This window comes from Cheilinus undulatus, linkage group 24 (assembly GCF_018320785.1).
Source record: "Cheilinus undulatus linkage group 24, ASM1832078v1, whole genome shotgun sequence".
Classification (NCBI taxonomy): domain Eukaryota; kingdom Metazoa; phylum Chordata; class Actinopteri; order Labriformes; family Labridae; genus Cheilinus; species Cheilinus undulatus.
In genome coordinates, this window is record NC_054888.1 from 22,593,259 (window position 1) to 22,605,028 (window position 11,770).

Here is an 11,770-nt window from a genome sequence, read left to right on the forward strand (position 1 = left end):
ATTTTTGCCTCATTTGTTACCACGTTAAACCCACTCTTTTACTGCTTTTCACCTGTTTTTTTCACCCATTTTAACCTATTTTTCACAATTTTTTTTAACCACATTGAACACATTGATACCACTCTTAACCAAATTTTTCGCTCTTTAACCACTTTTCACCATTTATTTCTGCCAATTTTTCCCACTCTTAACCCATTCTTGTCTATTATACCATAGTTTTGACACTTTTTAACCACTTTTCACCATTTTACTGCCCATTTAAGCACTTGTTCTTATCTATCCCAGATTTGCTGCTTTATTCTTTTTCCACCCTTCCACCATTTAACCTCTTTCCATCACTGGTTCAGACCATTTTCAGCATATTTGTTTAAACCTATTGTTGCCACTTTTTAACCACTTTTCACATTTTTTACTGTACATTTTTGCCACAGTTTTCCTTTCTTAACCTATTTTTGTAGCTTTATCCCCTTGTCTCTGTTTTTCAACCAATTTTTGCTAATTAAAATCACTGACACATTTTAATCACTTTTCACCATTTTTACTGCCCATTTTTACCAATTTTTCACCAACTTTTTGCCACATTGAACACATTTTTGTCTTTTTTATACAAATTTTTTCCACTTTCATTACTTGTCACCAAATATTTCTGCCAATTTTTGCCACTCATAACCCATTCTTGCTTATTATACCCAATTTTTGCCACCTTTTAACCCACTTTTCATCATTTTTACCTTCCATTTTTGTCACCTTAAGCCATTTTTTGCCACCAGTAGCTAAGTTTTGCTACTTCTGACACACTTTTTCCAGTTTGCCCATTTATTTTGCAATTATTTAACTATTTTATACAATTCACTTTATTTTCCAGCATGCTGACATTTGTGCACATCGTGGCTTGGCCAGAAAGTCATACATTACTTTCCTAATGGTGTAGTTCAGTTCGCCCATCCACATTGTTAACATTCCAAATTAAAAGGCTATTCTGTTTCAAGAAAATGGGTTTACATCTTAAAAATCCCATATTGTACTACAACATGAATAAATAAATACAATTCATTCTGTTGCTTTGATAACAGTGGATGTTATTCAGGTCAGTTATAAAAAATGTTTATCACAGATTTATTTTATAGTGGACTGTGATTTTCCTGACCTTCGGACCCCCCTTTCTGCTAGGCCCCAGAAAGCTCTCCCCTTTATTTGAGCGGCCTTGCTGGTGGATCAACACTGTCGAGTAATTCCAACACTGAAGACCATTTCACTCAGGATAGAGTTAAAGGCATGTAGAGCATAACATCTCTGCTTCTGCAAAAAAAAGGTATTAAATTGTTATTTTGAAATATTCTACAATTTGAAAATTGTGGTAGGACATATTTCGGTTTAATCTAAATTTTGATAAATTGCCCATCCCTAATTAAAACTAACATTCTTGATTTTTAAAATGTATTGTGTGCCATTTTGCTAACAGAAATCAGCTCCTTTATAGATTTCAGGTTTCAATTTGTCTTAATTTGTTTAATGAGGGCTTTTTGTGGGACCCACCCCTCAGCGAAGGGGGCCAAGGGTCTTTGAAAGGCAATCTTTGGATGATTAAAGTCTATTTTCATACCTTTTTTGCACCGTAGCCTCCATTTACACTTTAAATATGCAATTTAGTTAATACAACAGTATTACTAAAATAGGTTTCAATGGATACCTCACAAAGCCCACAGGATCTATGCCATGTTTTAAATATCCAGGTTTATTGTAGTTTATTTTCCCAGAAGGTGCAATAATTTCAAAATAAAATTTGACATATTTCTTTACGTCCTGACCGCGATTTCTTTTAATTTATTTATTTGCTAGCTCTCATATTTTTAAAATGATAATTTTAATATCTTCCTTAAATGAAGAAAAGTTGTATTATTTTCGCAGTTATGATGTTAAACTGCCGAGAGCTTTCAACTGACGTGGCACGCATCATCATAATGTGGGCGTGGCTTAGCTTTGTCAACATCCTAGTGACATAACCAGACTCTCCAAAATGGCGACGGTGGATAACAGAGAAGGTTAGTGAATCGGTTAGAAACCTTAAAGGCCTTCTTACTACGAATTAAAACGACTTTTACATCTTTTTACAGGGTGGAGATAATTTTGGATGCTTTTCATACTCATTCGCCTTTTTAAATCGTGAAAAGAATTCTCGTTTTATGCACTTTAATGGATTGGTAGCCATTTGGCGCTAGCATGCTAATGTTAGCTTCCCAATTAATTTGTATGGGATAAAGCTGCTCTTGGAGCTTCTAGCCGTATAACCGACTTCACAATAAGCTTATTAGCTTTGATAGGTCACCTTTGGGTTTGGTTTAAACATTTATTTTAAACGGCACGTCTTCAAGTTAAGTTCTAGTATATTCACATCGATGTTTTGAATAGAGAGGAGACTTTCAGATGAGGACGGCAATAGTAGCCCCCCTATGAAAATGTCTTTTTTTAGCCATTTCTCAAGTAGTGTAAAACAGAGCAAAGTTTTTTTTCTCCCTTGTTTTATTTTTGATGCTTATATTATATTATTTTGCACACAGAAACAATATTACTTCACAAAAACTACCAGGGTCTTAATTAGTAGCCCCCTTTAGAAGTGACTTTTCTGTTGAGCCATAGCTCAAACCAATGATGGGCTTTAACCTTGTAATGCTTAAAACTCGTTCAGGGTTCTCCCATATCCTTAAAAAGTCTGAACTAGTGCCAAACCTGTATGGATATTCGTGTCCGATACTGATACTTAGGAATAAAAAAATCTAATAGCTGATATACTGGAGGATTAAGTTTTTAAAAATAAATTTTAACCCTTTTGTTTGTTTGGGCCACGTGTTTGTTGTTCTTGAGGATCAAATGTGACCCACATTGGTTTCACTGTTTTTAAAATATGATAACATAAAGTGTCTGTTATTTCTGTATTGGGCTACATTGTTTTCTCTAACTCCATTTAACCTTATTAACAATACTTATGAAATTTGTTTATTAAATGTATGATCATTATGCCTCACTCACATGAGATTATTTATCATTTATTTAGTTTTAAAATAGTAATGTTGATATTTTATCTTCTTTAGTTATTTTTACAGGAAAAGTTGATGAATAAAGACTGTTATGTCTTAAATTTTAGTTATAAAAAATGTTAAAACCATACATATATTTTAAATGGTAGCAAATAATCACACTTATCACCCTCGTGGGCCAAAAATTATCCAGTCTGGTTTGCCTCATTATAAAGCCTATGCTCATTTTATCACCCATGTTTGTGTTAAGATTTTTTACCCAATTATATTCTAAGTCATTCACACAACTCATGAACTTCTTAAATGATTTTTAGTCATTGTCTGTGTACTTCTGTGTCTAAAATTAGGCCTTAACATTTCATGATGGATTAGCACCAACAGGTCCCTTTCAAAGTATTAGTATTAAGTATAAGTATCAATTCTTTTTAGCACTGACAGCCATATTCACAATTTTAACCCTCAAAGGCCAAAACTGACCCAGTTAGTTTGTCTTATTATAAAGCCTGAGATTTGTCATATAATGCTCTGTTAAATCTACGTAGCGGATTTTACTCCAAATGTTATTCTTGTTTTTGAATTGTTGCTTAATGATCTGGTTTGGATTTAATTCTAGCCCCCTTTTTAGTGTGAAATTAGCACAAATTCTGGATTAATTTGGATCATTATAATCCTGGTAGTCAGGACAATCACATGCTCTATCTGACTGATCTGATCCTTTTACAAATAACAGATAAAAAATGGACAAATAATAAAAGCACAGAAAACTGTGTTTTTATATGCATGTTTTTATATAAAAACAGAGTTCTATGAATTCATTTCAGTTAGGATTTCAAAAAGACAGAAAAACTGACCTACATCAGCTGTTAAGTAAAACCTTTCACCCCATAACAGCCCCAAGTCATTTTTGACCTGATATAAATTTTTATAAAACCCCCATAATTCAACGTAAGGACTGATCATGTAGGGTATTTGCAGAGTGTCTGTTAGCCTCACAAAAGAATTCAGTTTAGACTTGTTGAAGTGAAGTAAAATTAAAGTTCATAGAGGGGCCAGTCATTTCACCCTCATCTGTACATGTCTATCTTGAAGGACTTTTGGAGCTAAACTGAAAGCATTTTGATTTGTTCCTTTGCCTTTTTTTCCAACAACAGCGGGTCAGGATGACCCAGAGAGTGAAGATGAGGTTTATGAGGTGGTCGACCTGACAGAATATGCACGGAGGCACCAGTGGTGGAGCCGGGTGTTTGGGAGCAACTCAGGCCCGATTGCTGAGAAGTATTCAGTGGCTACGCAGATCATGATGGGAGGAGTGACCGGATGGTAGGACTCTGGCATCTGAATCAGCAAAAGCTGACCCAGAAAAACACATTACACATCTTTTAAAGATTTCATACAGTTTGTTAGAAGAAATACCACTTGTGCAGCAGACAAGATGTGAAAGCAAAGGATGCACATAATAACTGGAGTTCTTTTCATACATCTAGGTGTGCTGGCTACCTTTTCCAAAGAGTTGGGAAGATTGCTGCGACTGCTGTTGGGGGAGGATTCCTTCTTTTACAGGCAAGAGCACCCTCTAAGCTTTACGTACCCTCAGTCATGACATATTACCTGCACATTTATTGCATCAAAAGCCATTTTTGCCTTTGGATAAGTCACATTAAAATTCCAAACGCAAGATCTTGCCTAAATATCCACCATGTTGCTTAGAATTATGTGCTAAACATTTCTAGGGAAAGGACTGCTGGATATCTTGTTAAGGGGAACTTATTTTACCCCTTTAAGACAAGTTTATATTGGTCTCAGAGGTCCCAAAATATGCCTGTGAAGTCTGTAGCTAAAAAAAAACACTCTAGTATTGGATTTTTGTATGTCAAAAAAAAACAACCTCTTTTTCAGCCCTAATAAGAACAAGCTGTTTCTGTGTCTGTGGCTTTCAATGTTACTGAACTGTCTGACTCCGTCCCCTGACCACGCCCCTCTCAGGAATTGGATTTGGCTTAATGGTTGTGGCTCTCCTGATCCTCAGCTGAGAGGAAGATCAGGAGAGGAGGGCAGAATTTTCTCCCAAGCGGAGGAGGGCCAACTGAACTTGGGGGGGGGGGGGCTAACTCCCCACATGACATCATGAGGGGGAAATCTGAGAACAGCTTGTTTCAGCACACATTTTCTGAAAGGTAGAGAAAGAGAGGGGGAGGTAATGGATTTTTCTGGTACTTGAGTGGATTGTGGACAGACCAGTGGCACATATTTTTGTTAGAAAAGCCTGAAAAAGTGATTTTTATACATGTACCCCCCTTTGACTAATGAAGCAGGATGGGGACAAGCCTTCAGACCCCCTAGCTGACTGCTTTTTCCCACTGGTTGTCTACTCCACATGTCTGTGGAAAGCCCAGCTGCACGGCAGGAAATCAGGGAAAGAGCGAGAGCTGGAAATGATGCACAAGAAAGGAGCTCTTACTCAAACCTAAGCGACATGTTTGCAGAACTCTAGCCTTCATGAAAAGGGCGCTGCCCGGTTTACAAGCCATTAGCGCAGGAGTAGAGAAAGCTTTGTCAGCTTCAGATTCAAGCGACTCGTCTTGCTTCCTAATATTGAGACAGATTTGCAGAAAGAGCATGCTCACATCGTTAAGACGACTAAATCAAATGATGGGCATGACGGGCATTGCAGCATGTCCCACATTATTTTTTACATCATTTTAATAACTATTTGGTAGCCTATATCTGTGGTATACTGATGATAAATTTGCAAACACCACAATAAAAAGCGTGCCCTTTGTAAGATTGTCAAACTTCATTGATGGCTGAAGACGCCAACCAACAGCCGTGCAGCACGATGCTCAGCTGGTGTCCTCTCTGCAGAAGAGAGGATAACATTGTGGCTATAGCAAGCCATCTGGGTGCCTACTGGGCGCTACAATGCTATTAGTGTTTAATTTTGTCTCAGGAAGCATTCTGTATTTTTTTACGTGAATAACAAACCAGCAACTAGCTTCATTTACAGGCTGCATACTCACTCAACATTGTAGGGAGTCGTATCAGAGGACCTTGAGTGGAACAATGGTTTAACACAGCCTTGAACCCCTCCCTATTTTATCTTTAACAATGCTTGATACTTACTTTTTAACTTTGATTTTCCCCTGTGCATTTTGCTTCTAATATTCAGTATCAAAGAGTGGATTTTCTGCCACAGACAGCCAATATTAATCCTAGTTGAAGTTAGATTTAACAGGCATGATAGCATGCATATATTTTGTTTTGCAGGTGCATCTATACGATCTCACTAAAACGCAGATTATGTGTCAGTGGGACATACCATAAACTGGCAGACGGTGCAATATAGCACAAGGAAACTGTATAGATAAGACCAAACAAGAGGTCAGTGGAACAGGAAGAGAGGTTATGTTTTAGTGCAAACAGGTTATGTCACCATGTCGGAGAGCAGCATTAAAGAGAATATTCCTTAAGTTAGACGCTGGTCCTGTTTAAAACAATATTAATGACTTGACTCTGCAGATTTAGTTGTAATAGTGTAATTTTTTACCTCTTAGATTGCCAATCACAGCGGCTACGTTCAGGTAGACTGGAAGAAGGTGGAGAAAGACGTAAACAAAGCAAAGAAGCACCTGAAGAAGAAAGCAAACAAAGCAGCACCTGAAATCAACACATTCATTGAGGAGGTAAAGGTACCTGTAGCAAAGCTTGCTTTTGCTTCTCTCTAACAGAACCAAACCTTTCTTAACAGCTCTAGCTTCTTCTTCTGCAACACTGCACTCTATTTGCAACATGTTTCTTACTTTTAATCATCTAGATCAGGGTGGTCAAACTCCATCACAGAAGGGGCCGGATTCTGAATTAAGGTCTAACCTGAGGGCCGAACAGGGTCCACATTAAACCAAACTGTTCACCTCATTTTCGCCAGTAATACATTATGGGGAGAAAATAAGCACTGATGATTTTGAGATTAAAAAAGTAAAAATGATAAGTTAAAAAACTCAAATTCTGAGATAAAAAGTCAAACTTATTAGTGCAAAAGGTCAAAACACAAAATTAGATGTTAATATAATGCTTTATAAAGCCAAATATATTAAAAAGAAAGTCACAATCATGTTTTTAAGGCCAAAATATGACTTGAAATTTAAAATTGTGAACCTTAACGTTCAAAATAAGAGATATAAAGTACATTATAAATAGAAAAAGCCAAAATGTTTGACAAAAGTCAAAATAATAAATTGACAAATTTTTAAAAATGAGAGAAAAAATTCAAAATAATAATATGGAAAAAGCCTAAATATTAGTTAAAAGTCTAAATAATAAATGTAAAAGGTCAAAATATAATTTCTTACATTTCTTTTTATGTAATTATTTTTACTCTATATTTTTTACATTTTTATGACTTAAGGATATTTAATATCATCAAGGTTAAATTTACATTTTTATCTGAAGGAAATCTGCAGACCTCATATCTTAGAGCCAGTTATAATAAGCTTCTTGCCGGTCGGGTGTAACTGAACAACGGGCCGGATTTGGCCCCCTGGCCTTGAGTTTGACATCCTTGATCTAGATCTACAAGAAGTATTCACCTCCTTGGATGTTTCACCCTTTTATTGATGACCTTGCCAAAGGTGGCTCTACTAAACACTGACTTTAAGGGTGTGAATAATTATGCAGTCACTTATTTTACGTTACATATTTTTATCTAATTGGCATTATTTTGTAGAAATCTCTTATCACTTGGACACTGAAATATTGGGGGTCAAAATAGCTGAATTATTTTGTCTATGATTGATTTATAAAATTAGTAAAAAAGATAAAACATCCTAGGGACTGAATACTTTTTATAGGCACTGTCTCTGTCTTTTATCTATGAGAGGTTCATTCTTCAAACTGCAGCCCTGCGATGCCCTCTAGTGTACTGTTAGCAATACTGCAGCTTTTAACTGTGACACAGCAAGTTTAAAGGGGAATTCTGGTATTTAAAACCTGGGTCCTTTTAAGCATATTCTGTGTGAAAACACAGTGAATACCTATCTACTACCTCCCAGCTACAGGAGTATTACTCAGTACTAGTAGCCGCTACAGTGAGTCTGACAGTTTGTGAAGAAACTTCAGAGTGTTACCTTTCTAAACACACCTTGTTTGAGCTTGTACTCCAGATGCTTAGAGTTAATTTGGGCATACTTGGGTAGGAGTTTTTGATTTGTTTACCATGGAATTCCAAGTGGTTAAAGTCCTGTTTCTGCAGGGTTTTTCTCCATGCAGTCTTGTGGAAGACACGGATGTTAACAACCATTTTTGGAGCAACTTCAATTTTTTGTCACCTTTAGTCATATAAATACAACATTCATTAATATAGAGCCCAGCTTATAATGTCAAGAATTCCCCCTTTAAACTGCTGTGTCATAGTCTTCTAGCATCGCCTTTTTGCTGTAGTCTATCTTACGAAGTGTTGCAATATCATGTCCTGTCACCGTCTAACCCCATGTGTACAGTTGTTTGTTCTTATTGTTGTTTGGATGCACCGCAGAGATTCAAAGTCCAATTTATCTAGTGGTTAGTGAAGTTCAAACTAATCAAAATAGCGTTGCAGAAATGTTTTTTTTCACAGTGCTTCCTAACTAGAATAAATCTACAAAGATGTGAATGTACTTCAAACATGTTTCTGCTGCTACATCTATCACCATTATTAGAAGTGAATGTAAGGGCAGCTCTTCTTTAACTACAGTAACTACCAATATCAGTCCTATTTATTTCATTATTATCTTAGCTGTTGATGCTAATATTAGGGTGTATTAGGGTCTATCAAACATGGCCGTTTCTGCTAATTCTTCAAGTAATATCATTAACATTGACACCGTATCCAAAAAATAAGTAAAAAATCTATCAATGCGCTAAACAGCCATAAATTTGTCTTGTTCATTATTATTGCTTAGCTTGTTTTCTTGCCTTCTTCATCTCTGTCTCTGAATTTCCTCCCTTTACCTTTCTGTAAGTCTTTTTCTCCCAAATCTCCTTCTTCCTTCTGAGTCTCTTTCTTCCTTCGTACTGCATCCCCTCTTTTCTTTCTGTCGCCTAATGTTTTTAAGGTCTATTTTCCTTTTCCCTCTTTCTGCATCTACTTCACATCTGTTTCTGCATCTGCCTCCTTGCTTTCTCTGTTGCCCACTCTTTAATGTCTACATCTTCCTCTTCTGTCTTTCTGCATCTCCCACTTCCCTTAGTCTGCATCTCCTCTTTTTATGTCTGTATCACTTTTCTCCTTCTGCATCTCCTATTTCTGTATCTCCCTTTCTCTTTTGCAGCATTGCCCTCACTTCTATTTGCATCTCCCCCTTTTCTCTTTCTGCCACCCACTCTTTTATATTTCTGCAACTTCTTCTTCTTTCTTTCTGCATCTCTTTTCTTTTTGTATCTCCCTTTCTCTTTTCTGCATTGCCTTTACTTCTATTTCTGCATCTTCTACTTTTCTTTTTCTGCATTTTCCTTTTCTTCTCCTGCACCTCCACCTTTTCTGTCTGCATCTCCCATCTCTCTTTATGTATCTCACTTCTCTATCTTCCTGCATTTCCTTTTTTGACCTTTCTGCAAGATTTTTTTTTTCTTCCTCAATCTGCTTCTTCCTCCTGCGTCTCTTTCTTCCTTCTTACTGCATCTCCCTCTTTTCTCTTTCAGTCACCCAATGTTTATATGGCTATCTCCCTTTTCTCTCTTTCTGCATCCCCCACATCTCTTAGTCTGCATCTCCTTTTTTCTGTATCCCACTTTCTCCTTTTCTGCATTGTCCTCAGTTCTACTTGCATCTCCCACTTCTCTCTTTCTGCATCTCGTTCTTGTCTTGGTATGCATCTCCTCTTGTTATCATCTCTATCTCATTTTTCCCTTGCATCTCCTTTCTTTTTGCAGTGCCCTTTCCTTTTTCTGCATTGCCTTTACTTCTATTTCTGCATCCTCCTCTTCTCTTGGTCTGCATCTCCTTTTCTGATCTGTCTGTATAGGTCTTTTTCTTCCTGCATCTCCCTCTTGTTTAAGTCTGTACCTGCCTCTGCTCTTAGTATGCATCTCCTCTTAATGTCTTTTGTCCTTCCTGCATCTCATTCATTCTTTTTTGCATTTCTCTTTCTCTTTCTGCATTGCTTTTACTTCTATTTCTACATCTCCCTCTTTTCTCTTTCTGTATCCCTCTCTATCCCAGTCTATCTTCCTTGTTTTTTTTATCAGTTACACAAAAAAAGAGAACCTTCTTGATCCATTCTCTTTGTAAAGTGTCTGGAGATAACTTTGATTATGAAGTCTTGCTGTGCATATAAAGATTAATGGATTCATGGTTGACTTTAAGGAGAAAGCATGTGTAAAACAGAATCACAGTGTGCTAATAAGTCTCAGCTGGTGCAACACCTTAAACATGAGTGGTTTAACCCAGTGCTGGTGCTCTAAACCGTTACAGACTAATGCATCATTTCTTCTTCCTGTTTAGGCCACAGACTTTATCAAGAGAAACATTGTCTTATCCAGCGGGTTCGTCGGTGGCTTCTTCCTGGGTTTGGCCTCCTAAAGATGCTGACTGTGAATCCACATGGGTCACCTTCCTCTCCATTGTTTACCTCTCAGCTCCATGTGATTCACCTTAAAACTGCACCAAACAGGGCGGGGGAACATTCTAGCATGATGTGTCGTGACAGTGGTATTTACTGTGTTACATCTCCCTCCCGTTTTCTGTCACTACTTGCTAATTATTTCCTTTTTGGATTGCACATTCTGAAGTGAGATTTAACTGTGAACACTTTCATGGGTTGGCATGTGTGGGTGCCGTTGTAAATATGAAGCCGACCCCTTTGCAGAGCTGTAAATACCCACACATGGACAAATCTTCTATAAAGAGTGAGGCGTTAACTCCCCAGCAGAGTGCTTGGAGGTATTTTTTAATGTAGCTGCGAAGTGCCATAGAGCGTAGAGATAATGAAGAGTTTATCACACTGGCTGGAGGGGTTGTTAACAATATACAACACATATCATGAGCTTAAACCCCAACTAAATGTTCCATCTGTGATTTTTTTCCCTCTATTTTACACTGAAAGTGTTAAACAGATCCTTTATTCCCATAATCCTCTGCTCCAAAATGCCCTTTAATAACAGGAAGAGCATCTGCTGTATAATTTCCACCATTAAGAGCTAGACACCAAAAAGAGACAGCAGTCCTGTCATTACAGAGCGTAACGGAGCGGCGATTGTGACTCCCACACCCTCGCCTAATATCATTGTACATTTAGTCATCAAAACTGCTGAGTCGTGTCCTCCTTAACCATTTAGACTCCACTTAAGTTGATCACAAGTTGCTTGTTATTCTTTTTTGCCTTTGTTACCAGTGCAATATGTTACAGATGTGAGTTTCATTCAGGTTTTAAGTGCTCGTTATGCCCATAACTTGCTCTAATTCCATCATTGTTTAACTTTGTTGAGCTGTATGAATTTGTTGGGTGTCTCTTTTAAAAATAAAGCTGCCTGATTTGTTTTGAATTGTTCTTTTTTTCTTGTCCTTTGGGGATTATTGCCAAGGATGCATTTGTTGGCTAATGCTGCAGGATTGGCACCATATGGCCTTTCAACGCTAGCTGACTCTGATAACTGGCTTGTCAGCTCTAATGGAAGACAGTAATTATTATAGAGCAGCATCTGTTTGAATGATTGATGCTTTGGCAGGAAATGAAACTGTTATGAGATTGTTGAATGCAGTTTTA

The 11,770-nt window shown here is 37.2% G+C and overlaps 1 protein-coding gene across 2 annotated transcripts; it reads left to right on the forward strand.

Moving 5' to 3' along the window:
- Positions 1-1,979: 1,979 nt before the first annotated feature.
- Positions 1,980-11,549, forward strand: LOC121506192 (FUN14 domain-containing protein 1). 2 transcript variants are annotated; one of them, XM_041781873.1, is made up of 5 exons: positions 1,980-2,042; positions 4,187-4,355; positions 4,520-4,595; positions 6,587-6,721; positions 10,510-11,549. In XM_041781873.1, the coding sequence occupies exons 1-5, from the start codon at positions 2,018-2,020 to the stop codon at positions 10,585-10,587; spliced, it is 483 nt and encodes a 160-aa protein (XP_041637807.1). In that variant the 5' UTR covers positions 1,980-2,017; the 3' UTR covers positions 10,588-11,549. The 2 variants fall into 2 exon arrangements, with proteins under 2 accessions (XP_041637807.1, XP_041637808.1); XM_041781874.1 differs by having other exon boundaries at positions 6,587-6,715.
- The last annotated feature ends 221 nt before the right edge of the window (positions 11,550-11,770 follow it).